A 27890-nucleotide genomic window follows, 5' to 3' on the forward strand; every position below is an offset into this window, starting at 1 on the left:
ACGGAAGAAGGTCATTGTGGCTGGATCAAAGTGAACAAAGCAGGGGGAAGATTGGCAGGAAATGAGTTCACAGAGATAACCAGGGGTCAGACCATGGCTTTGTAGACCCTGTTAGAAGGATTAAATTTAAAAATGGGTAGTCCCCAGCACACAACAAGCTCACAAATAATAGTTATCATGGGAGATCTGTAGAGAGAGTTTTTACAGGCTGTAAAATAGCAACAAACTTTTCCTGAATTCTTAGAAGCTAAGTGAAAAGGGCAGGGAGAATAATGGATTTTTTTATTGAGAATTTATTCACTGATAACTTTAAAGTTTAAAATAGTTAATTCAGAGAAATAAGCTTTTTGTGACAGTAAATTCAAAGAGGATTTCATTATGTAGGTCCTTTTACCATAACGAATAATATTTATCTGTGGTGATGGTAAAACAAAAAATTTTACACTGTTTAAGATCAGTCTGTAAAGGGAGCACAGAACCTATCAGTTAGTTTTAGTCTATTATACGTTTCTCTTTCTACCCTGTCATCCCAGCAGTGTTGACAGGCAGTCACTAGAATAGGGATCCCCTGAAATTGCTGGCAAAATTAATGTGATAGGACATGAACACATATTTCCAAGGAAAGGGCTCATAGCTTTCATTTGTTTCAAGAAATTTGAAAAGTGAGAAGTGGATTAAGAAAAAGTAGAAGCCAAAAGATGGAAAGAACCGAAATGTTCAGAAATGCATGAATGGATAAACAAAGTAAGGTTTATACCGATGATGGTTTATTATTCATCCTTAAAAAGGAATGAAATTCTGACACAGTCTACAACATGGATGAACCTTGAAGATATTATAATAAAGTAAGCCAAGAGGAAGGAAATGGGGAGTTCTTACTAAAGGTACAGCGTTTCTAATGTTTAGGATGATGTAAAAGTTCTGGAAATGGTAACAGTTGCACAATACTGTGAGTGTGCTTAATATTACTGAATTGTACACTTAAAATGATTTAAAAGGTAAATTTTACTCTTTTTTAAAAGTTTTTTTAAGCCGGGTCACCTGGGTGGCTCAGTCACTTAAGCATCTGACTTCGGCTCAGGTCACAATCTCCGGTTCGTGGGTTCAAACCCCACATTAGGCCTGCACTGACAGCTCAGAGCCTGCAGCCTGCCTCAGATTCTGTGTCTCCCTCTCTCTCTGCCCCACCTTCGCTTGCACTCTGTCTCTGTCAAAAATGAATAAACGTTAAAAAAAGGTTTTTTTTTAAACCAAAAGAAAGAAAAGCCCAAATAAATGCACTGCTTTTTATTAATATGATACTTGTATAGGAAGTAAAACTGGATTGTGACATAAATATTCATACCAAGTTGAACAAATCAGTATGGAAATGGACATCATTGAGACTTTCTCATCTCTCAGTATGGTTGATATGTAACCTAAAAATTCTTCTTGCCTCAAATACATAGAAATTCTTTATTCTCCTTAATGTTTATTTATTTTTGAAAGAGAAAGCATGAACAGGGGAGGGACAGAAAGGGGGACAGAGGATCTGAAGCAGGCTCTACATTGACAGCAGCAAGCTCAATGTGGAGTTCAGACTCACAAACCATGAGATCATGACCTGAGCTGAAGTCAATCTACTGATGACTCAATCTACTCAATCTACTGAGCCATCCAGGCGCCCCTCAAATACATATAAATTCTATTTGTAATATATATGTTACAATATTTTGTCTAACATTGTATAAACACCCTTTTTAAGAACATATCTGAGGGTGATTGGGTGGCTCAGTTGTTTAAGTGCCCAACTCTTGGTTTCAGCTCAGGTCATGATCTCATGGTTTCATGCGTTCCAAGTCCCATGTCAGGCTCTGCACTGCCAACACAGAGCCTGCTTGGGATTCTCTCTGTCTTCCTCTCTGTCTGTCTCCCACCCCTCCAATAGGCTATCTCTGTCTCTCTCAAAATAAATAAATAAGCTTAAAAAAAAAAAAAAGCATATCTGATATCTTAGCCAAGTAAAGGAAGTTATCAAGCATTGTTTTTATGGTAACTAAAAACAGGATAAGTTGTGGGTATGGAGTGGTCTGTCTAGGGATGCTCTACCCCTACCCCAGAAATGACAACCATCAGTAAATTCCTGACAAGGATGAAGAGGTGATAAGAATTTCAAAGCAAATAAGGAAGCACCACTGTGAGCAGTAGTTGTTGGTAGTTACAGCAGACAAAAAAGAAATAGATTCAGTACTATCAGATACTTAAAAAAGAAGATATTGGAAACATAAGGAAAAAGTATCCTTGTTGAAAATGACAGGCAGATTCAAGGAAACAAATAGAACTCCTGGAAATGTAAGGTATAGGTTATTGGAATATTAAACAGCTTTAGGGTATGTGTGAAAAGAGAATCAGTCAACTAGAAGGTATCTCTGGGATATTACATGGAATGCAGCACTAAGATAAAAAGTTACTTGTTAATCTTTCAGTGTCCAGTCATGAAAACAAAACTTATGCTAGATATTTCAACACAAAGAATTTTACTTTTTTTTTATGTAAAAAAGAGAGAGCTCGTGCACATACATGGGGGGAGGGGCAGAGAGAGAGAGAGAGAGAGAGAGAGAGAGAGAGAATCCTAAGCAGGCTCTGCGCTGTAAGCGTAGACCCCAACATGGGGCTCAGACTCACAAACCACGAGAGCATGGCCTGAGCCAAAATCAAGAGTCAGATGCTAATTGACTGAACCACCTCAACACAAAGAATTTCAAATGGGTCTTTGGTTAAATGGAAGTCAGAAAAATAAAAAAGTTAAAAGAGACTTGTGAGATAGCACAAAGAAGAGCAAAGAGAAGTTGTTAGGTTATCACAACCTAGAAGTTGAGGGGCTCTGCCCAGTTGGAACAGGCAAGCAGCAAGCCTGGTTCTGGGACTACCAAAAAGAACCCGCTTATCAAAACCAACTGGGTTGGTTCATCTGGTCCCAGATGAAGGACCATTCCTAGCATGGTGTTGAACAGCGATAACAAACAGGAAGAAAGAAAACCCTTCGCCTCATCCTATCATTCTTCCTCTGGTACTCCCTTTTGGCAAAATATAAAACTAGCAAAGAATGGAAAAATAATGGATTTAGAGCTTACAAGCTTGATATTGATAGCTTAATAACTTAGGTGTTATCATGAGAAATCCAGTGTGTGCCTACTATAAGTTCTAAAATGAAAGAATCAAGAGAATGGGGCAGAGAAAATATTTAGAATGGTTGAGAATTTTCTTGATTTGATGAAAAACACAAATCCTCAAAGTTAAAAGAAGAAGAAATGTAAACTGGATATAAATTACATGTAGACCCATGGTAATGAATTATAGAACCTATGACCCACAGATATTTGAAGTAATCAGTTTGGAGGGGCACCTGGGTGTCTCAGCCAGTTGAGCATCCAACTTCGGCTCAGGTCATGATCTCGTGGTTTTGAGTTTGAGCCCCATGTCAGGCTCTGTGCTGACTGCTCAGAGCCTGGAGCCTGCTTCAGAATCTGTGACTCTCTCTTTCTCTGCCCCGCCCCCACTCACACTCAGTCTCTCAAAAAATAAAGGTTAAGAAAATGTGTTTATAGTAATCAGTTTGGAAAAGATAAATTACCTTAAAGGATGTTCTGTAACAGTGATAGACTTCTCAGGAGTAATAATAGGATTCAGGAGAAAATGGGCTGAATTTTATATTAATTTTCCAAGCCTCCATAACTAGATAGTTTAAAACAGAAATTTAATTTTCTCATAGTTCTGGAAGCTAGAAATCTGAATTCTAGATTATGGCAATCTCCATAGACTTACAATAGAAGGGAACTTCCTTAACCAATATTGACTTTAATGGGAAACGTTATAGGTATTCCTTCTTAAAGTCGAGAAGAAAAGATTTTTTTCTATCATTGCTTTTATTCTGTATTGTATTGTTTCACAGGGTGTTCTCTACAAAGGAAGAATATTTGTGTATTTATATTATAGAACTATATACATATTAAATGTATAGTTTAAGGAATGTATGATTTGAAACTCCAATAAAATGTCAAGAAACTATCATAACTAATAAGAATAAAGCCAAGTAGTTGGATTCATTTTAAGTGTTAATATGAATAATTTGTAAACATGACTTAATAACAATGGGAAATTTTACTACACAGATAGTGGCCTCTAAATATCATTTCCTTCCAGAAGGAACCAAGATTCTTTGGAGAAATGACTGATTTCAGTACTAGGGCAGAAAAAATATAAGGTGTGAGCCTAGATTATTTTATAAGAGAAAGCAAGGAAGCATCAAAGACTCCTGAAAGTTCTATCAAAAGATATATTCTCACTGGCCAACATTGGATTTTTGTTTGTTTGTTTTATTTATTTTTGAGAGCGAGACAGAGTGCGAGTAGGGGAGGGGCAGAGAAAAGAGGGAGACACAGAATCCAAAGCAGGCTCCAGGCTCTGAGCTGTCAGCACAGAGCCCGACGCGGGGCTCAAACTCATGAACCATGAGACCATGACCTGAGCTGAACTCAGATCTGAACTGACTGAGCCACCCAGGCACCCGATCATTGGATATTTTTGAGCACTAAAAAAAGAAAATGAACAAAAAACATGAAGTAAGTTTAAAATCTAGTTTATTTTTGAGAGAGTATGCACCCATGGAGTGGGCAAGGGCAAGATAGAGAGAAAATCCCAAGCAACCTTCATGATGTCAGCTTGGAGCCAGATGCATAGGGCATCTGTAGGGCTCAGTCGGTTAAGCATCCAACTTTGGCTCAGGTCATGATCTCCCAGTTTGTAGGTTTGAGCCCCATATCAGGCTCTGTGCTGACAGCTCAGAGCCTGGAGTCTGCTTCAGATTCTGTGTCTCCCTCTCCCTGCCCCTCCCCAGCTCATGCTAGCTCTCTCTCTCTCTCTCTCTCTCTCAAAATAAATAAACATTAAAAAAAAAGAAAAAGAATGATAACACTGGTGGCAAGAACTTAAAAAGAAAGAAAGAAAACAACTGTGAGATCATTGACCTGAGCTGATATCAGGGGTCAGACGCTTAACCAACTGACTTACCTAGGTGCCTCCATAATGATATTTTATAAAAATCAATGATTACCTTAGGAGTTTAATGGGACAACTTGTTATTTTCAGACCTAGTAAAATAGAAAGTCTGACAGACTGTATTTGAGAATATGCAAATAATTGGTGAGGAAAATAATTTGGTCAATAAATAATGGCAATTATAATAGAATAACAAATAATAAAAAAAATGGACCTGGGCAGAGCTTTTCTCAACCGAGGCTTCCAAGAGACTATTAAACCCTAAAGTAGAGATCAGCTAACTTTTTTTAAAGTTTTAAAATATAAAGCTTTTTATTTTTTTTTTATTTATTATTTTAAGTAGGCTCCATGCCCAGTGTGGAACTTGAACTCACAACCCAGAGATCCAGAGTCATATGCTCCACTGACTGAGCCATCCAGGCACCCCTGAAATAGGCTAACTTTCTATAAACGGTCAGATAGTAAATATTTTAAGCTTAGAGATAATACAGGGCTGTGTTCCCATTAATCTTTCATTCTTTCCCTCTTTTCCTTTCTTTTTCTTTCTTTTCTTTTTCTTTCTTTTTCTCTTTTCTTTTCTTTTCTTTTCTTTTCTTTTCTAAAAACAATCAGCTAACCGTCCTACATTCTGTAGTTTGCCATTTGCAAACCCCTGCCCTAATACATGCATCGTATTTAATGAAGTGACTTCTCTCCTATGCATTTTTACTAGGTATATACCTTGAAATTACAGAAAATGATCATACAAATAATTTTGTCTGCAGCTTAATTCTATTTTGGAACTCTAGTTAATCATCAATTGAAAGACTGATGAGGAACTTAGCAATGGAAAGATGAAGTTAACGCTGATATAATACAAAATCACAAAAGACAGATAAGTAGATATTATATCTGCTGATGTAATGAAAAAAGATATATACAACACCATCTATGAAATAATATTGCCCAAAAAATCAAACATGTTTGTCTGATCAAAGCCTCTAGATAGAATTCAATTTACAGAAATCCAAGAGGTATGGGAACACATTAACACCACAGTGAGGATGCCATCAGCTAAATCCAGAATGCAGGAAATTACACAAAGACAAAATGACCCAATTTTTCCAACAAATTGGAGGGAACACTATTACAAATTCAGCTAAATTTAGACACAGACAAATGCAGTATATAGACCTTTTTAGTTTTGATTTGAACAAACCAACTTAAAAAAAATTATTGCACTAGAGAGAAAGTTTGACCTTGACTCAATATTTGATATTAAATAAATCCTTTTACGTTCCTAAAGTTCATACTGAAGAGCAAAGGGCTAAGAATAGCCAAGATAATAATTTCTAAATACAGTATGGTGGGGACACTTATTTTACAGATAACAAAATAAAAATAACAGTGAATAAAAGAATGGTATTGGGGTGCCTGGGTGGCTCAGTCAGTTAAGCTACAGGTCAAGATCTCACAGTTTTGTGAGTTCTAGTCCTGCACTGGGCTCTCTGCTGTCAGCACAGAGCCTGCTTTGGATCCTCTGTCCCCCATTCTCTCTGCCCCTCCCCTGCTGTTTCTCTCTCTCAAAAATAAATAAAAACATAAAAAAAGAGAATGATATTGGCATAGAGATAGAAATGAACCCAGTAAACTACATAGAAACAGGCCTTGGGAAGGAATGTGGGTTCTCCAGTACCACATAACCAGTACAATTGCTTACTAATCAGAGGAAGAAAATTATATGTCTGCTTCCCATTTGTGTTCCAGATGAACTAAAGGCCCAAACCAAATTGAAGACAGTATAGATGAATGTCTTCAAGATATCAGAATAAAAAAGAATGTTATAAGTACAAAAAACACAAGCTATAAAGGGAGCGAGATTGATGTTCGGCTACACAAATTGTTCAAAACTTACATATGACACAAACATAAACAAAGTGAAAAGATGAGTCAAAGTGGAAGATTTTTTTTTTTTTGAGAGAGAGAGAGAGAGAGAGGGTGCAAGTGAGAAAGGGGCAGAGAGAGGGGAAGAGAGAAGCTGGGCTCACCTGATGCGGGTCTGGGACTCCTGAACCGTGAGATCATGTCCTAAGCTGACGTCAGATGCCTAACTGACTGAGCCACCCAGGCACCCTGGAAGAAGATAATTTTAACACATAATCAACAACAAAGTCTTATTATCCAGATTATTAAAAGCATTTATCTAAATCAGAAACGTAGCAACCCAAAGAAAATAGGGCAAAGTAATCACTCCAGTCAGGAAAATGCAGATGAAAACATCAAAATTCCTTATCAATACTCAGTAGTTTGGCAAAAATGCGCCTTTTATCCTACCAAGTGAGTGTGAGTTCACTCAAATTGCTGTTGAGAGAAAAGCTGTACCCCTTTGGAAATCACCTTGACCAGGCCTGATGAAGTTCACTATCTGGAAGTTCCGCTGCTAGTTGTGGACCCTAAAAATCTCACATGCATGCATGAGAAGATATGTCAAAAGAATTGTCATAATAACATTTACAAGATGCAGACATATTGCAACCAACTGGAAAGTGGATTATTAAGCTGTGGAGTACTCTATTAAAGTTAATAAAGCAAAAATCTTAAAATCTGCCAGTTTGTTAGGTTCATGGATATTCATTAACTTGGTTACATTGTTCTTTAATCTTGAAATCGTTTTTTAAAAAGTAATATTACAAGTCATTGATAGCCAAGTGCCTTTCACTAATGAAAGCAGATAAAGATTTAAGTTTATAAGGGAAAATGTAAGAACAAAAACAAAATTAGCAGGGTCATGTCATACTCATAGCAGTGAGCAGATGTGGAGTCTGTCTCTCGGGTAAGAAAATAGAAGGTCTGTCCTGGCTTCTCCCTTCCATTTTTGTGTCTTTCTGTCTGACAGTGTTCTTTATCTTCCTGGCTCTTTTCTTTACTCCTGACCTTCCGGTTCCCTGCTGGCAGTGAGTGTCCCATCAGACTAATAGTGGAATGCCAAGTGTGTTTCTCATGGCTGTGGCTGTGAGCCAGAAAAAAAATCATCCATGCCTTCCAGATCTTTGCCCATTCCAGCTGGCATCTTTCTCTTTTTCCCAGCCAAATTTATTACTACCCTGGCTTGGTAGGGTCCAGCTGCCAGTGGTGGGGGTGGATTGAAGAGCAAAGACAATTGGGGTGCAAGGATATTTTTGCAAATGCAAAACCTTGAGTGCTTACATGTGCATATAAAATCTTGTATATGTTTTGGATTGAGAATCTGGTCCTTAAAAGGGGATGTTGCTTTTCTGAGAGAACTAGGAAAGTCCTCAGGTATTGAAAGAAGGATAATCTTCATTCAATCTTTTTTTTTTCTTTTTCTTCTAATTCTGTTTTTTTCAGCCTTGCTCTTTCCTCCCTCTCCATCCCAGTGCCTGCCATACCACCCTCATCCCTCCCCCCCAACCATTGATTTCAATATGCATAAAGGAAATGAGTTCCACAAGATTATATTTTTCATAAAGCATTCCTTCTATAGAATCATCCTAATTATCAAAAGAGGATGGCAGAAGAAGCAAGAATAATTTTATGATACTGTTTTGGTGATCTTTGTTTCTTCTCAAAATGCTTAACATATAATCTAATCCTCTAAAAAGCACTTACCTCACTTGTACTGTAATGCACTGTGTTCATTGTAGATCGAGCAAAGAGGAGAAAGCTGAGGGAAGAAAGGGCGTGGCTGCTGGCCCAAGGGAAGGAGCTCCCCCCAGAACTTTCCCATCTGGACCCTAACTCCCCCATGAGAGAAGAAAAAAAGACTAAAGACCTGTGAGTATTTAATGATACTAACAGTAGCAAACAGTAACATTTAGGAAGCACTCAGGAATTGTGCTAAGCACTTTGCTCATTTAATTCTTACAACAACCCTGTGTGGTAGGTAATATTCAGTGTTCATAAGCTTCTCATTCTTCTGTATGCCTTTCTGTATTACTGTTATTTAGATTATAAAAATATTCATTAAGGGAAAATATAGCCCAAGAAATAATGTGCTATGAAATAACTAACATTATAGAATCATAAGTTATGGATCATCTGAGTCAACCCCAGCATTTTATGGATGAGGAAAATGATACTCCGTTTTTTGCTTAGGTTTACTAACCATCATCTTCACAATTCTTTTCTGGAGATTATCAGTGTCACAAACTTACCTTAAAAACAGTTTATTGGGACTCTTCCAAACCTTGGTACAATCAGCTGCCTGTCTGTGATTAAAGGAAGAGAGCTAAGGAGAGAAGGTTGTCAAAGTTACTATTTCTTATTTTGTGATTCACAGCTTTGAGTTGGATGATGATTTCACTGCCATGTATAAAGGTCAGTTCCCATTCTCAACTATTAACTATTTCTGATAGAAATACTCTTGTGTGACTGAGTTAATGCAGCTCTCTTCTTTGGCTTTCAGTTCTCGATGTGGTAAAGGCTCACAAGGATTCTTGGCCCTTTTTAGAACCTGTGGATGAATCGTATGCCCCAAACTATTACCAGATTATTAAGGTAGAGGCTGCCTTTACAGTTATACCTTCTATGGTGTGTGTTTCTTTCTTGATTTTTGTCACTGTTTTTAAGTTCACCTGTTGTTCTTGAGAATCAGAGTTGCTGGATATATGCCATGCTCCTGAGCATCTCATAATAGCATGATTCCTTTGCCTCACAGGGACTACAAGATGGTTTTTCTCCAGCATGTTATGATTTAATGTGTCCTATTTTAGGTCCCCATGGATATCTCAAGCATGGAGAAGAAACTGAATGGAGGTTTATACTGTACCAAGGAGGAATTTGTAAATGACATGAAGACTATGTTCAGGAATTGTCGAAAATACAATGGGGAAAGTAGTGGTAAGTGGGGAAGGAGTCTGCTATGGATACACTTATTATACCATTTCAACCAAGAATAAAATGCCGTCTTTTTTAGAAATACACAAAAATAGAAGTGCATCTCTTTCAGAAGTGAATCAGACCTTTCTTTGGGGCTATGAACACAATGCACTTTAAAAGCCATAGGATTGGCCATTCTAACCACTTACACAATATATGCCAGAACCACTCCTATCCTGTGTGACAAGAGAGTATATCTGGTGGCTAATTGGGCTCAGGTTAGTTTTCATTATCTTCAAGACCAGGCTGGGCTTAGTTTGTACTGCGCTTCCTTCATTCAGCAAGTTAACCACTGACAAGACTGACCCTAGATTTTTAAGTCATCTTGAGAAGTCCATAGAGTATATCTCCAATAATAAATAATATAAAAGGCTCTAGTAGCTTAAATGCTTTAGTTTAAAAACTAAGCAGCTTCTAACTAAATACAGTCACTGTATTTAATAATTCTGCATTTTAGCCTTTATTTGTACTCATTTAAGGTAATAGTCCTAGAGTCATCTTCCAGCCATACAGCCTAGAGCGTCTTAGGACAAAAACAGTACCTTCTTCTTGTGTCCATAGCTGTATAACATAATATGCACTCAAGCCAGATTAAGCTCAAGAGTTTACACAAATGGCATCTTTTATTGTCTATTGGTAGGAGATTTTTTTTTTATGTCCTGTAAAAGCTGTATCTGGAAGTCAATCCTTGTATCTTCCCACAGAATATACCAAGATGTCTGATAATTTAGAGAGGTGTTTCCATCGGGCAATGATGAAGCATTTTCCTGGGGAAGATGGAGACACAGATGAAGAATTTTGGATCAGAGAGGATGAAAAGCGAGAGAAGAGACGGAGCCGGGCTGGGAGAAGTGGCGGAAGCCACGTTTGGACCCGCTCCAGGGACTCTGAAGGGCCCAGCAAGAAACAGCAACCAGTGGAGAATGGAGGAAAGTCCTTGCCACCTGCACGCCGAGCTCCCTCTTCTGGAGATAATCCTAGCAGTAGTTCCACACAGCTCCCTCGGGAGGGGAGCACCTCAAATGGCCGAGGCTTTTCTCGTCCCCTACATTATGGGGGGATGCCCAACCAGGCACCCCTTTTAAACCAGATGGTAAGGAATAGCTTAAAATTCTGTTGTGATTGCTCCTAGTTGGTGAATTCAAAGAGAGGTGAAGCCTTTTTAATCGGTTCCTCTTCCAAAATAATTTTTCTGTATGTGGATGATTTCTTTCCCTCTCATCTGTCCATTCTTTCTTCATGTTTCCTCTTATTTTAAATCTCCCTTCTCTTAATCTGACATACTCTCGGTATGGGCCAAAATTGGGATTTTAAAAAAACTCTTTGTGTACGAAGCGCAGAAATACATACAGTACTTAAAATACACAGCATATCTGTAGCATTAAAATTATATGTTGCAGGGCAGTTGGGGGAAAATTGGCTTAAGAGGCTCTTGGGGAAGGAAGCAGTTACGAAAAAAAGATTAAGAAACAGCAGTCTGTCCTATAGAGAGAGATTGCTTTCGGCCCAGGAACTAGCCCTGATCTGGGTGAGCCCATGTGCTGACGTTCTTCCCTTTCTTGGCCCTATGTTCAAGGTCTTTGTGTTATTTTAGCAGTACATCCATATGCAGGAACGTCCTTGTTTTCTACTTACTGTCTTCTGTGCCTTTTTTTTTTTTTTTTTTTTTTTTTTTTTAAACCTCTCCCCAACTTGCCTTTACTCAACACCCTCCAGAGGCCAGCAGTACCAGGAACATTTGGCCCTCTTCGAGGATCAGATCCTGCCAATTTATATGTCTCCTCTAGAGTCCCAGAACCACACCCTGGAGAGCCTGTACAGCAGCATCAGCCTTTTGCCATGCAGGTAAGCAACCTGATACTCAGAATATGCAGATGCAAAGGATTTCACGATAAATTTCAGAAATCTAGTCTCTTCCCAGGTTAAATTTAATTCATTATCTCCTATTCTGTAGGGTCTGTTATTATAGATTAAGCACATTACTTATTCTATGCATCTGTTGAACATTGCTTTCTTCTCTTTTCTTGTTGCCAGCCTCCAGTTGGAATTAACAACCACCGAGGACCCAGGCTAGGCACACCAGAAGAGAAGCAAGTGTGTGGGGGACTGACACACCTTACTAACATGGGATCACATCCTGGATCCTTGCAGCTTAGGCAGATGGGTGGCCCCAGTCAGGATGGAAATATTTATCCCCCAACTCAATTCCAGTCAGGATTTATTCCTCCCAGGCATGGTGGGGCTCCAGCCCGACCCCTAGACTTTCCTGAAAGCTCAGAAATTCCTCCCAGCCACATGTACCGATCATACAAGTACCTGAATCGAGTACACTCTGCTGTCTGGAATGGGAACCATGGTGCTACAAACCCAGGACCCTTGGGCACAGATGAGAAGCCCCCCATGGGGCCAGGACCCTCTCACCAACCTCGCACTCTTGGTCATATGATGGATTCCCGAGTGATGAGACCTCCTCTCCCCCCAAACCAGTGGACTGAACAATCAAGCTTTCTACCTCATGGAGTTGCTTCTTCAGGGTATATGCGACCACCCTGTAAATCTGGTGGACTTCGGTTACAGCCACCTCCAGCCCCAACGCCAAGTTCTTTATTTGGAGCACCCTCCCAGGCTCTGCGGGGGGTGCAAGGAGGGGACTCCATGATGGACAGCCCAGAGATGATTGCCATGCAGCAGCTTTCTTCCCGAGTTTGCCCACCAGGTGTGCCTTACCACCCCCGACAGCCTACACCGCCCCATTTACCTGGCCCTTTTCCACAGGTAGCTCACTCGGCATCAGTAAGTGTGTCAGCCCCCAAGCCTACCTTGGGGAATCCTGGGAGGACACAGGATAACAGTGAAACACAAGAGCCTGAAAATGACCGAGGTAATTTACACCATCACTTTTGTCTGACTTCTGACATTTAAGCTATTAATTCATAAGGAATGTTTTTTATGAAGACTATCAAACTCATTTACAGCCTCTTTTTCTTGAACCACTCACTCAGGATTGGGCCAAAGATCTGAAAGGATTTTTGGTGGTAATGATCATTATACAAATGTAGTCCTTACCATAATGTGCAGTCTTTTTGAGACTTGTACGTATAGTAATTCAATTCTCAAAACAAACTTTTGAGCTAGCTACTATTTAATGATCCTTGTTTGTACAGGTGGAAAATCTGAGGCACAAAGGTTTAAATTGGTTGCCCTCATCTCACTAGTAAGTGGTGGAGCTGACATTTGAACCCAGACGTACTCAGTCCAGCACCCATGCTTTCAACCATGGCATCATCAAACTGCCTTTAAAAATGGCAGTCTTGGTGTGCCTGGGTGGCTCAACCTGTTAAGCCTCTGACTCTTGACTTCAGCTCAGTCATGATCTCAAAGGTTTGTGAGGTCAAGCTCCACGCTTCTAACGCAAGGTCTGCTTGGGATTCTCTCTCCCTTTCCCTCTCCCTCTCTCTCTCTCTCTCTCTCTCTCAGAATAATTAAACTTTAAAAAAATATTATTATTAATGGCTGTCTTAAAATTTATCATTATGAAATAACTTTTTAGTACTTTACTTAAAGCCTAATTATTTCCATCCTTCTATTCCTTGGACACATAGCTATAGCTACTAAGAATGAAAAAAAGTGAGACCTAGCAAATCCTGAAGAAATGTCTTAGAAATGTCATTTAAGAGAGTAAACCTGAAAATTGAGAAGAAAAATTAAAAGAGTAATTTGTGTAATTAGTGCTTTTTTCTGGGATAGAGGTCAACCACGTATTGTATATAATTTTCTTAATGCATGACTGGAGAATAGACACCTAGACTTTTATCAAATATGAAAATTCCACATAAGATTGATGGTAGGCCTGGAACGCAATTACTTTTTGTTTTAATTAATGTATTTAGTTACTAGGATATCTACTGAAACTTTTTTTTTTTTTAACTTCCACTGTAGTTAACATATAGTGTTATATTCGTTTCAGGTATACAATATAGTGATTCAACAGCTCTATACATTACACAGTGCTCATGATAAGTGTACTCTTTGTCTCCTTTGCCTGTTTCACCTGTCCCCACACTCACCTCCCCTCTGGTAACCATTAGTTTGTTCTCTATAGTTTTTCAGTTTGTCTCTCTTGTTTTTCAGTTTGTTTCTCTTTTCTTTGTTTTTTTATATTTCACTTAGCATTAATACCCTGTAGATTCCTTCATGTTATTGCATATGGCAATGTTTTGTTGTTTTTGATGGCTGAGTAATACTCCATTGTACATATGTACCACTTCTTTATCCATTCATTTTTTTTTTTTAATGTTTATTTATTTTTGAAGAGAGACAGAGACAGAATGCGAGTGGGTTAAGGCAGAGAGAGAGGGAGGCACAGAATCCGGGCTCTGAGCCGTCAGCACAGAGCCTGACATGGGGCTCGAACTCACAAGCTGTGAGATCATGACCTGAGTCGAAGTCGGTCACTTAACCAACTGAGCCACCCAGGCACCCCTATCCATTCATCTCTTGATGGTCACTTGGGTTGCTTCCATATCTTGGCTATTATAATTAATGCTGCAATAAACACAGGTGTGCATACACCTTTTCAAATTAGCGTTTCATATTCTTTGGGTAAATACCCAGTAGTGGAATTAATGGATCATGTGGTAATTCTATTTTTAATTTTTTGAGGAACCTCCTACTGTTTTCCACAGTGGCTGTACCAGTTTGCTTTCCTGCCAACAGTGCAAGAGGGTTCTTTTTTCTCCACATCTTCACCAACATTTGTTGTTTCTTATTTTTCTTGTTTTAGCCATTCTGACAGACATGAGGTGATATCTCATTCTGTTTTGATTTCTATTTCCATGATAATAAGTGATGTTGAGCATCTGTTCATGTGTCTGTTAGTGATCTGAATGTCTTCTTTGGAGAATTGTCTGTTCATTTCATCTGCCCATTTTTTAATCGGATTATTTATTTTTTTGGGTGCTGAGTTATATAAGTTCTTAATATATTTGGCTACTCACTCTTTATCAGACATGTCATTTGCATATATCTTCTCCCATTCCGTAGGTTGTCTTTTAGTTTTATTGACTGTTTCCTTTGCTCTGCAGAAGCTTTTTATTTTGATGTAGTCCCAATACTTAATTTTTGCTTTCATTTCCCTTGCCTCAGGAGACTTATTTTTAAAATGTTGCTATGGCCAATGTCAGAGAAATTACTGTTTGTGTTCTCTTCCAGGGTTTTGATTTCGGTCTCACATTTAGGTCTTTAATCCATTTTGAGTTGGTTTTTGTGTAAGGTGTGAGAAAATTGGTCCACTTTCATCCTTTTGCATGTGGTTGTCCAGTTTTCCCAACACCATTTGTTGACGAGACTGTCTTTTTCCCATTGTGTATTCTTGCCTCCTTTGTCAAAGATTAATTGGCCATATAATTGTGGGTTTATTTCTGGGCTCTCTGTTTTGTTTTCGATCTATATGACTTTTTTTGTGCCAGTACCATTCTGTTTTGATTATTACAACTTTGTAGTATAGTTTGATACCTGGGATTGGGACACCTCCAGCTTTGTTTTTCTTTTTCAAGATCACTTTAGCTATTTGGGGTCTTTTGTGGTTCCATACAAATGTTAGGATTATTTTTTCTAGTTCTGTGAAAAATGCTGTTAGTGTTTTGATAGGGATTGCATTAAATGTGTAGATTGCTTTGGGTGGCATGGACATTTTAACAATATCTGTTCTTCTAATCTGTTGGCATGGAATGTCTTTCCATTTGTGTCATCTTCAGTTTCTTTCATCAGTGTTTTATAGTTTTCAGAGTTTAGGCCTTTCACCTCCTTGGTTAAAGTTTCTTCCTAGGTATTTTATTACTTTTGGTAAAATTGTAAATGGGAGTTTTTTTCTTATTTTCTCTTTCTACTACTAGTGTATAGAAATTGAACAGATTTATGTATATTGATTTTTGTATCTTGTGACTTTATTGAAGTCATTTATGGTTGTAGTAGTTTTTGGTGGAGTCTTTAGTGTTTTCTATATGTAGTATCATGTCATCTGGAAGTAATAAAAGTTTTCCATTTTCCATACCAGTTTGGATGCCTTTTATTTCTTTTTGTTGTCTGATTGCTGTGGCTAGAACTTCCAGTACTCTTTTGAATAAAGGTACTGCTGAAAGTGGACATTCTTTTCTTCTTCCTTATCTTAGGAAAAAGCTCTCAATTTTTCAGCATTGAGTGTGATGTTAGCTATGAGTTTTTAATATGTGGCCTTTATTATATTGAGGTATGTTCCCTCTAAACCTACTTTGTTGAAGGTTTTTTATCATGAATGGGTTTTGTACTTTGTCGAATGTTTTTTCTGCATCTATTGAAATGATCATATATTTTTAATCCTTTCTCTTGTTGAGGTGATGTATCATGTTGATTAATTTGCCCTTGCATCCTAGGAATAAATCCCACTTGATCATGGTGAATGATTTTTTTTAGTGTATTGTTGTGTTTGGTTTGTTGAACATTTTTGTGTCTTCGTTCATCACAGATACTGGCCTATAGGTCTCTTGTTTTTGTTTGTTTTGTTTTTGTTGTTTTTTGTTTTTTGGGTTTTTTTTGGTAGTATCTTTATCTGGTGTTGGTATCAGGGTAATGTTGGTCTTATAGTATGAATTTGGCAGCTATCCTTCGTATTCTATCTTCCAGAATAGTTTGAGAAGAATAGGTATTAACTCGTCTTTAAATGTTTGGTAGAATTCACCTGTAAAGCTGTCTGGTCCTGGACGTTTGTTTGTTGGAAGTTTTTTGATTATTGACTCTATTTGCTGGAAATGGCCTGTTCAAATTTTCCATTTCTTCCTGATTCAGTTTTGTTAGGTTATGTTTCTAGTAATTTATCCATTTCTTCTTGGTTGTTCAATTTGTTGGCATATAATTTTTCATAATCTCTTATAATCCTTTGTATTTCTGTGGTGTTGGTTGTTATTTCTCTCTCTCTCTCTCTCTCTCTCTCTCTCTCTCTTTTTGAGTTTGGCTAAAGATTTGTCAATTTCATTGATCTTTTCAAAGAACCACCTCCTGGTTTCATTCTACTATATTGTTTCTTTAGTTTCTATTTTGTTTGTTTCTCCTTTAATCTTTATTATTTTCTTCTGCTGCTTTGGGCTTTATTCTTTTTCTAGCTCCTTTAGGTATGAGGCTAGGTTGTTTATTTGAGATTTTTCTTTTTGAGGTAGACCTACATTGCTATAAACATCTCTCTTTTTTTTTTTTTAATGTTTATTTACTTTTGAGAAAATGTGCAAATGAGCAGGAGAGGACCAGAGAGGGAGACCAAGGATCTGAAGCGGGCTCTGTGCTGATAGTGGAGGCCTGGTATTGGGCTCAATCTCACAAACTGTGAGATCATGACCTGAGCCAAAGTTGTATGCTTAACCGACTAAGTCACCCAGGTGCCCCTAAACATCCCTCTTTGGAATAGTTTTTGCTATATCCAAAAGATTTTGGACTGTAGTATTTTCATTTGTCTCCATGTGTTTTTTGATTGCCTCTTTGATTTCTTGATTAACCCATTCATTCTTTAGTAATATGTTATTTAACTTTCATGTGTTCTTTCCAGATTTCTTATGGTTGATTTCTACTTTCATGCCATTATGGTCAGAAAAGTTGCATGGTACAACTTCAGTCTTTTCAAATTTGTTGAGACTTGTTTTGTGGCCTGTCATGTGATCTGTTCTGGAGAATGTTCCATGTGCACTTGAAAAGAATGTGTATTCTGCCCTTTTAGTTTGGAATTCTTTAGAATATGTCTGGTAGATCCATATGGTCAAGTATGTCATTCAAAAAGCAACTGTTTCCTTGCTGATTTTCTGTTTTGATCTGTTTTTCTGTTCATGTAAGTGTGGTATTAAAGTCTCCTGCTATTGGGGCACTTGGGTGACTTAGTTAAGCGCCTGACTCTGTTTCAGTTCAGGTCGTCATCTCACAGTTCGTGAGTTACAAGTCCCACATCCAGCTCTGTGCTGACAGTGCAGAGCCTGCTTTGGATCCTCTTTCTCCCGCTCTGTCTGCCCTTCCCCTGCTCTCACATGTGCACACTCTGTCTCTTTCCCTCCCTCCTAACTTCCCTCCCTCCCTCTCTCTCTCAAAATAAATGTTTTTTAATGTTTATTTTTGAAAGACAGAGTGTAAGCGGGGGAGGGACAGGGAGACAGGGAGACACAGAATCTGAAGCAGGCTCCAATCCAGGCTCCAAGCTGTCAGCACAGAGCCTGACGCAGGGCTCAAACTCAAGAGCCATGAGATCATGACCTGAGCCAAAGTCAGCTGCCCATCTGACTGAGCCACCCAGGTATCCCTAAATAAATAAACTTTTAAAAATAAAATAGGGGTGCCTGGGTGGCTCAGTTGGTTAAGCGTCCGACTTGATTTCAGCTCGGGTCATGATCTCACGGTTCATGAGTTCGAGCCCCAATGGGGCTCTGCGCTGACAGCATGGAACCTGCTTCAGATTCTCTCCCATCTTTCTGCCCCTCCCCTCCTCATGCCTTCTTTCTCAAAATAAATAAACTTTAAAAAGTTTATGTTAAAAATAATAAAGTCTCCTACTATTATTCCTAGTGATTACTTCCTTATGTTTGTTATTAGTTGCTTTATGTATTTGGGTGCTGCCATGTTAAGTGCATAAATATTTACAGTTGCTGTTTCTTGTTGAATCTGTCCCTTACTGATTATGTAGTGTCCTTTGTCTCTTGTTATTAATAGTCTTTGTTTAAAGTCTGTTTTGTCTGATACAAGTATTGCTACCTGGGCTTTCTTCTGGCATTCATTTGCATGATAAAGGCTTCTCCTTCCCTTCACTTTCAATCTGTGGGTGTTTTTCAGTCTGAAATGAGTCTCTTATAGGCTGCATATCGATGGGTTTTGTTTTTGTTTTTGTTTTTGTTTTTGTTTTTGTTTTTTTAATCCATTCCATCACCCTGTCTTTTGATTGGAATGTTTAGCCCATTTACATTCAAGTTAATATGTAGGTATGTACATACTGCTATTTTGTTACTTGTTTTATGAATGTTTTTGTAGATCCCTGTTCTACTGTTCCTTCTCTTGCTCTCTTCTGTCATGACTTAGTGCCTTTCTGTAGTGATAATAGTTGGATTCCTTTCTCTTTATTTTTTGCATATTAATTGCCAGTTTTTGATCTGTGATTACCATTATGTATGTATGTATATGTATATATATATTTGTATGTGTATTCATATACATTCGCCATCTTCTGCATATAATATGTAAGTTGATGGTCACTTACGTTTGAACCTATTCTTAACTCCCACCATCCCACTCCCAGGTTTTAAGTATATCCTATCATACTTTCTATCCTTTTATTTGTAAATCACTTGACTGATTTTTATAGATATACTTAATTTTACTGCTTTTGTGCTTCCTACCTTTTTTACTCCTGCTTATGGTCTTTCCTTTCCACTCAGTCCCCTTTAACATTTCTCATAGGGCTGGTGTAGTGGTCATGAATTCCTTTTTTTTTTTTTTTTTTTTTTTTTTTTTTTTGGTCTGGGAAACTCTATTATGAATGAGAGCCTTGCTGAATAGAGTATTCTTGGCTGCTGTTCTTTTTTCTTTCAGAACTTTGAATACATTATACCACTCCCTCTGGCCTGCAAAATTTCTGCTGAAAAATGAGCTGAAACAGGGTTTCCCTTGTATGTAACAGTTTTCTTTTCTCTTGCTACTTTTAAAATTTGTTCTTGGGGCACCTGGGTGGCTCAGTCAGTTAAGCCTCTGACTTTAGCTCAGGTCATGATCTCACAGTCCATTAGTTTAAGCCCCACATGGGGCTCTGTGCTGACAGTTCAGAGCCTGGAGCCGGATTCAGATTCTGTGTCTCCCTTTCTTTCTGCCCCTCCGCCACTCACACTCTGTCTCTGTCTCTCAAAAATGAATAAATGCTAAAAATTTTGGGGAGGGGGTGCCTGGATGGCTCAGTCGCTTAAGCATCCAACTTCGGTTCAGGTCATGATCTCGCGATTTGTGAGTTCGAGCCCTGCTTCAGGCTCTGTGCTGACAGCTCAGAGCCTGGAGCCTGCTTCAGGCTCTGTGCTGACAGCTCAGAGCCTGGAGCCTGCTTCAGATTCTGTGCCCATCTCCCTGCCCCTCCCATACTCATGCTCTGTCTCTCAATAATAAGTAAACGTTAAAAATTAAAAAAAAATTTTTTTTAACTTGCTCTTTATTACTACATTTTTGTCATTTTAATTCCTGTGTGTGTCTTCGTGTGAACCTCCTTGGGTTGATTTTGTTGAGGACTCGCTATGCTTCCTAGGTCTAAATTTCTGCTTCCTTCCCCAGATTCAGGAAGTTTTCAGCCATTATTTCTTCAAATAAATGTTCTGCCCCCTTTCCTCTCTCTTCTGAGATCCATACACTTGTTGTCACTGAGTTCCCTAAATCTTTTTTTTTTCTTTTTTTTTTTTTTTTTTTTTTTTGCCTGTGAAGCTTGATTGCTTTCCATTACTTGGTCCTCCCAGTCACTGATTTTTTCTTCTGCTTCCTCTAGTCTGTCTGTTTATTCCCTCTAGTGTATTTTTAATTTCAGTTATTGAGTTCTTCATCTCTGATTTGTTTTGTTTTGTTTTCTGTTTGTTGAGAGTTTCACTGAAGAGTTCCACTCCTTTCTAACTTGAGTATCTTTATGACCATTACTTTAAATTCTCTATTGAGCATATTACTTACCTGTTTCATTTAGTTCTCTTGCTGTGATTATGTCTTGCTTGGTTCTTTCCTTTGGGACATAGTCCTCTATGTCCTTGTTTTGTCTAACTCTGTGTTAGGAAAGTCAGCTATGTCTCCTGCTCTTTAAAATAGTGGCGTTGCGTTGGGGCGCCTGGGTGGCGCAGTCGGTTAGGCGTCCGACTTCAGCCAGGTCACGATCTCGCGGTCCGTGAGTTCGAGCCCCGCATCGGGCTCTGGGCTGATGGCTCAGAGCCTGGAGCCTGTTTCCGATTCTGTGTCTCCCTCTCTCTCTGCCCCTCCCCCGTTCATGCTCTGTCTCTCTCTGTCCCCAAAATAAATAAACGTTGATTTAAAAAAAAAAAAAAAATAGTGGCGTTGTGAAAAAGAGGTCCTGTAGTGCCCTTCAGTGCAGTGTCCCATGTTCACCACAACCTAGCACTTTAGGGGTGTCTCCTATGTGTGTTGTGTGCACCCTGGTATTATAACTAAGCCACATTTGCCTTCATTCCAGTTGTGTGCAATGGCTCTCTTTGTCTTGGGTAAGGTTTGATCCCTGTGTTTTCAGTGGCCCAGTCTGGGGCTGCCTTGGGCTTGAGCTGAATCAATTCAGGCATTTGCTAGAGATGCGGTAGCACCAAACTGCTGGGCACTTTCCTTCTATTGTCCTCCGAGAAGCTTTCAGTGGTGGACTTGGCCTTCAGTCAGAACACCTGTCTTCCCCCAGCCCACTGCTAGGGCCATAGTCAGACTGGTATGTGTAGTTATCTTCCCCGTTCTCTGGGGCAGGAGGAGTCTCTTTGCAGTAGTGTTTGGCCTTGTTGGGGCTGCCTGTACCTTGCCAGGCTTGTGCCATCACTTTGGTTGGGCTCTGGCCAAGGGCATATTGGAGGGGCCAGGTCAACAGGGCAATGGGGGTAGGACCCATACAGTTCCAGGAAGCTCCAAGCCAGTCCGATGCAGGAGGGAACTGCAGCTGCCCAGGAAAAGTTCACCTGGGCTTGGATGGAGTGTTTCTGCAGGAGAATGCTGGGGCTGGGCTCTTTGTTAGCAACCCAGGTAACAAGTATTGGCACTGCTCTGATTCCTACAGGTGTCCATCTGTCTAGCCTTGGGCGGGGGAGACAATGTTGCCTTTCAACTCTTTTGTTCTTGGAGAGGTGTCCCAAAAATCCCTACCCTCTAGCATACACTCAAGATTAGTAAATAAATCTCCTTACCATATATATACACCAGGTCTTCAAACTGCTGCTTCTAAGCTTTATCTCAGTGGGGCTGTTTATGTTTGTTGTGCTGTCTCTTTTAAGGGCAGGGACTCTGCCCTCCTGTCTCTCCCAGAGCCAAGCCCACTGATTTTTAGTTTCAGGTGTTAGTTAAGTCATCCTCCCCCGCCCCCTGTCCCAGATTGTTGGGCCTCTTTGGTTTTCAAAGCCAAATGTTGTGGGAATTCATCTTCCCCATGTAATTTCCTTGTGCCTGGGATGCCTGCCTTGGGGAACTGCTTCTCTCCTCTCTCTGTGTCTGCTGTATCCTTCCCTCCTGTGGACAGTCCTAGAGTCCATTTGACTCCTGTCAATACCTTTGTTCTTCCTACCCTCTTTGATGTGGCCCTTGCTCTACATATAGCTGTGGAGAGTCTTTTGTTTCAGCCTTAAAGTCATTTTTTGGGTTATTGATACTAATCCTCCTACTCTGCCATCTTCCCCAAGTCAGACTTTTTAAAAGTGTTTCTTTTGAGGAGCATCTCAGTGGTTCAGTCAGTTTGAGCATCTGACTTTAGCTCAGGTCATGATCTCACAGTTCATAAGCTTAAGTCCCTCATCAAGCTCTGTGCTGACAGCTTGGAGCCTGGAGCCTGCTTCAGATTCTGTGTCTCCCTCTCTTTCTACCCCTCCCTGCTTGTGCTCTTTCTGTCTCAAAAATAAACATTTTAAGAATTAACAAAAATAAAAAAAATAAATAAAAGTGTTTCTTTTGAGATAGGGCCTGCTTTGTGAAAACCAGCTCTAACAGAATTGTCTAATACTGATTTCACATGGAGTCTGGAAGAAGCTTTAGAAGTAGAGTCCCTCTGGTGAAACTAGATAAGCCTATTTCTTAGTTGCCATGTTTTATGTTGATAAAATAATGATAAGTGTAGATTTAATTTTCATTGTATAGCTCCTGCCTTTGATTTTTGAAGACAGCATTATTAGTTCATTAGTTGACCGAGATTTTAGTCGGTCTTTAAAAGTTGTTATGAATCCTTAATCTTGTCTTTAAAATTTGTTACCAGAATTGTATTTTGATCCACCTGAGCAACAACTCTGTCCTGTTCAAAGGATTGTAATAGTAAGACCATATTTTTGGTTTGATACAATAGCAAGGTAAAGAATTCTGAATTTTAATTAAGCATTTGAGTCTAGTAAATTAATTTATTTGGGTTTATTAAATTTCTGTAATGTGTTAAAGATGCCTTTCGAGTTTTATCCTGTAGGACATCTTGTTCTCAAGACATCCAGACAAGATATTTTCATTCATTCAGCAAATATCAATTGAGTCCCTGTTTTGTGCAAGTACTAAGAGTGGTAGGGAACAAAAGAAAGTCCCTGCTGCTGTGGAACTTGTGTTCTGAAGGGGCACAAGTCAGGGATCCAGCCCTCTTGATACATACCCATCATGTCCTCGTCCTTCTCATTGTATCTTATTGTATCTCCATATGTGACATGCATCTCTGTGGAATCCATGAGCCATGAATTATCTCCCCCTCACTTAGTGATCTGTGACCACACAGGAAGAGGGAAACAAGGACATCTCCATTCTTTGGCAGACATTTTATGAGTAGCTGTAGAGGTGCTAGGTCTTACCTCTTGGTCTATAAGAGGGAGTTTGCAAGGACCTCAATATCATCATCCTTTCCAGGGACTCAATTTCTAGCTGAAGTTTCAATGGCTGCACATCTACCCCAACCCTATCTCTCCTTATCTGACAGCTTTCATGTTCTTTTTACAACTAACTCCATCAGTGTCATCATTTCAGCTACTGAATTACTATTTTGTTCTGTGTTTCACTTACAGCAGATCCCTTGCCTGGGCTTGAGGAGAAACCACCAAACATTGGTGGTTCAGAGGGCGTGTACCTCAAACAACTACCTCACCCTACACCTCCCTTGCAGACCGACTGTACCAGGCAGAGCTCACCACAAGAAAGGGAAACAGAGGGCCCAGAGCTCAAAAGCGACTCCTCAGATTCTGGAGACAACTGTAAAGCAACAAAGAACAAGAATACCTGGCCTTCAGAGAGCGGCTATACCAGCCCAGCCAGTCAAGGATGTATGCGAGACCTCTCCACTCTGGCAGATAGAGGGGCTCTACCTGAAAATGGAGTAGTTGTTGAAGCATCCCCTTGTGGATCAGAGGGGAAGGGCCTTGGTGGTAGTGGGTCAGAAAAGCCACTCTGCCCCAGAGGTAAAACACTACAGGAAACCATGCCATGTGCAGGACAGAACCCAGCTACACCTCCCAACACAGACCCCAGTTTGATGGGAGGCACTGTAAGCCAGTTTTCTCCCTTGTACATGCCCGGCCTGGAATACCCAAATTCAGCTGCCCATTACCACATCAGTCCAGGCCTGCAAGGTTTGGGCCCTGTGATGGGAAGTAAACCCTCAGTATCCCATCCTCAGCATTTTCCCCCTAGGGGCTTTCAATCTAGCAACCCTCATTCTGGAGTCTTTCCCCGGTATCGCCCCCACCAAGGAATGAGGTATTCCTACCAGTCACCACCTCAGCCTTCCTACCATCACTATCAGCGAACTCCTTATTATCCCTGTCCACAGAGCTTTTCTGACTGGCAGAGACATCTTCATCCCCCGGGAAGCCCAAGTGGGCTCCCACCTAATCCACCTCCCCCACCAAGGCCCCTCTTCTCAGATAAGAGCACCTTGGCTAATCTGCAAGGCTGTGAGACACTGAATGCTGCCTTAACTTCCCCAACCCAAATGGATGCAGTGGCTGCTAAAGTAGTCTCAGCTGATGGGCAGAATCCTGTTCCAGAGGAAGAAAAGCTGGATGAATCTATGGAGAGACCAGAGAGTCCCAAAGAATTTTTAGACCTGGACAACCATAATGCAGCTACCAAGCGACAGAGCTCATTGTCAGCCAACGAATATCTTTATGGAACTCCTCCACCTCTGAGTTCAGGGATGGGATTTGGTTCATCTACTTTCCAACCCCATGGTGTGATGCTACAGACAGGGCCTCCTTATACACCTCAGCGGCCAGCCAGTCATTTCCAGCCCAGAGCTTACTCTTCCCCTGTGGCTGCTCACCCACCTCACCATCCAGTGGCTGCCCAGCCCAACGGCCTCTCTCAGGAGGGCCCCATCTATCGCTGCCAGGAAGATGGCCTGGGTCACTTTCAAGCTGTAATGATGGAACAGATTGGCACTGGAAGTGGAATAAGGGGACCTTTCCAAGAAATGTACAGATCATCAGGGTAAGGTTACATTAGGTGGTTTTTGGGTTGTTTTTTTTTTTTGTTTTTTGGGGTTTTTTTGTTTTTCTGAAAAAAGAAATAGATGTTAGTTTTGAAGAGCAAAATGACCTTAGGAATGACGATAAATGTTAGCAGTCTAGGTCCAAGAAAAACATGTGACTCATTGATAATTGAAGACTTAATGCAAGTATATCAGCCTTAGAGTCTGATTTTATCTTTGGCACTTTTTTTCCCTCGTGAAAGTGAATTCGCATTTAAATGACAGATTTTGACCCTGGAAACTTGATAGCTCCAGTTGAAAGCTATAGACAGGCGTCAATATGCTGCTAAGTTCAGATACTCTGACTAGGGTAAAATGGGTCTTTCTCAAATCCTGAGGTTATGGGATCACATGTAATGCTCAGGTTTTATCCCTTATCTGTCATTTCTTCTTAAAACAAGTCAAATACTGTCCCCATAAGAGTTCTTGAAAATAGTGATGAGGTGACCTATGATCCATGAAATTTTCAAATTAATAATATATAAAAGGTGGTTAAATGAAGTTGTTTATATAAAGTTATAAAGCCACCTGGGTGGCCCAGTTGGTTAAATATCCAACTCGATTTCAGTCAGGTCATGATTTCAGAGTTCATGCGGTTGAGCCCGGAGTCAGGCTCCTCACTGAGGGTGGAAGGGTGGAGCCTGCTTAGGATTCTCTCTCTCTCTCTGCCTCTACCCCACTTGTTTTCTCGCTCTCTCTCAAAATACTTAAACTTAAAAAAAAAAAAAATGAAGTTATGAAGCTTAATCTTAAAACCAATACCATCCAACTTAAAAACTAATGTGCCTCTCTTCAGTGCCAACCTAAGAAGACCTTACCTCCAAAACCTCTCCCCCATTTAACGTTGTGCCCTATTTGTTTTATGCCTCACTAAGTACATTATGTTTCTTTTCTTTGTCTTTCTTTTAAACCATTGGGAAGTAAGTTGCAGACATCCTGACCCTTTCTCCCTAAATATGTCAGCATGCATCTGCTAAGAATAACAACATTTTCCTGGAGCACAATCTCAAACTATTTTCACACCCAAGGAAAATAACACTAATAGTATTTAATACAGAGTTCTTACTTAATTTCTCCAGTTGTCCTCAAAATATCTTTTAAAAAAATTTTTTTAATGTTTATTTATTATTGAGAGAGAGACAGAGCATGAGCAAAGGAGGGGCAGAGAGAGGAGGAGACACAGAATCCGAAACAGGCTCCAGGCTCTGAGCTGTCAGCACAGAGCCCAATGCGGGGCTCAAACCCACAGACCGTGAGATCATGACCTGAGCTGCAGTCGGATGCTCAACCGACTGAGCCACCCAGGCGCCCCTCAAAATATCTTTTAAAACTACATTTCTTGGGGCACCTGAGTGGTTCAGTTAGTTAAGTGTCTTACTTCAGCTCAGGTCATGATCTCAAGGTTCATGAGTTCGAACCCCCCAACGGGCACTGTGCTGATGCTCAGAGCCTGCTGCCTGCTTCAGATTCTCCCTCTCTCTCTCTCTCTCTCTCTGCCCCTCCCCTGCTCACGCTCTGTCATTCTCGAAAAATGAAACATTGAAGCTACATTTCTTTGTTTTATTTTTTTTTTCCCATCCAGGATTCATTTAAGGTTAATGTATATGTTTGGTTGCTATGTCTGTTTAATCTCTTAGTTTGAGGCATTTATGCTATCATTGTTTTGTTTTGTTTTTCAAAGACTCCAGGCTAGTTCTCATGTAGACTGTCCCAATCTCTGGATTCTTCTCATTGTTTCCTCATGTTTGGAGTCCAATTAAACATTTGTCAAGAACACTACATAGGTGGTGTCATGTACTTACTTTTTTTTTAAGTTGGCTTCACGCCCAGCATGGAGCCCAACATCATGCTTGAACTCAACCCTGAGATCAAGATCTGAGCTGAGATCAAGGGTGGGATGCTTAACCGACTGAGCCACCTAGGTGCCCCAGTGTCATATACTTCTTATTGCATCTCATCTGGAGGCACACGATGGCACTTTGTCCCAGTATTGATTTCAAGTTTGATTACCTAGATAATTACGGCACTGTCTGCCAGATTTTTGTGATTAAAGTGTCTCTTTTCATTTTTAATTCATGTCTTCATTAATTCTTAACTATGCTTTCTTGTGGCTACAGAATGCAAATGCATCCGGTCCAGTCACAGTCCTCGTTCCCAAAGACCCCAGCACCAGCAACGTCACAGGAAGAGCTGCCACCACATAAACCCCCAACACTTCCCCTTGATCAGGTAAAAATTACCAGCAATTAGAATTTTTGTTATTCTTCGAGGTGGCAGGGAATAGTTTATTGTGAATTTGGTGTGATTCTGAAAAAATCTTTTAAGGTGTTTTGGGAAGTGCTTCATGTCCTACTGGCAGCCAAGTAAAAAGGGCCCCTCGGGCCCTGTGCTCCAAGTAGATTCAGTGGTGGGAAAAGCCAGGAGAAGATGACCTCGGAAGTAGCTCCTGTGCTGTCTCCGTATGTTCCTTTTTTCTGTCCTTGTGGTAACCAGCTATTTGGGGTTGTTTAAGCCTCGTTTCCTAACTGGCCACTAGCATTTATTTTGATAAGATAGCTTTGTTTTTTTTTTTATTCTACCAATTTCATCTTAGAGAGACTGGTTAGTCCAGTTTTAAAAGAACTGTAGCTACCTTCAAGTGCTGCTTTTCTGCCAGGCACCGTGCTAAGGGTTTCTGCATGCAGCATCTCATTTAATCTCTTTCTTGACTGCCGTGAATTAATTATCTTCACCGACATCAGTTCCATTCCCTAATGTGCAAGAA

The 27890-nt window shown here is 39.9% G+C and overlaps 1 protein-coding gene across 8 annotated transcripts in view; it reads left to right on the forward strand.

Moving 5' to 3' along the window:
* CECR2 (CECR2 histone acetyl-lysine reader) overlaps positions 1–27890 on the forward strand; it is a 173265-nt gene that overhangs the window by 144669 nt on the left and 706 nt on the right. For 3 of the 8 annotated variants that reach the window (XM_086714481.1, XM_086714483.1, XM_086714484.1), the window contains 9 exons: positions 8682–8811; positions 9317–9354; positions 9443–9534; positions 9750–9876; positions 10620–11008; positions 11632–11760; positions 11950–12796; positions 23667–25086; positions 27244–27355. In XM_086714481.1, coding sequence (XP_086570607.1) covers positions 8682–8811; positions 9317–9354; positions 9443–9534; positions 9750–9876; positions 10620–11008; positions 11632–11760; positions 11950–12796; positions 23667–25086; positions 27244–27355 — 3284 coding nt within the window. Of the gene's footprint in view, positions 1–8681; positions 8812–9316; positions 9355–9442; positions 9535–9749; positions 9877–10619; positions 11009–11631; positions 11761–11949; positions 12797–23666; positions 25087–27243; positions 27356–27890 lie in introns of those variants that run through there. The other 5 variants (XM_086714485.1, XM_086714486.1, XM_086714488.1 and 2 more) reach the window with 5 other exon arrangements.

Source organism: Puma concolor, chromosome B4, assembly GCF_028749965.1.
Source record: "Puma concolor isolate L17-30 chromosome B4, mPumCon1.1.hap2, whole genome shotgun sequence".
Classification (NCBI taxonomy): domain Eukaryota; kingdom Metazoa; phylum Chordata; class Mammalia; order Carnivora; family Felidae; genus Puma; species Puma concolor.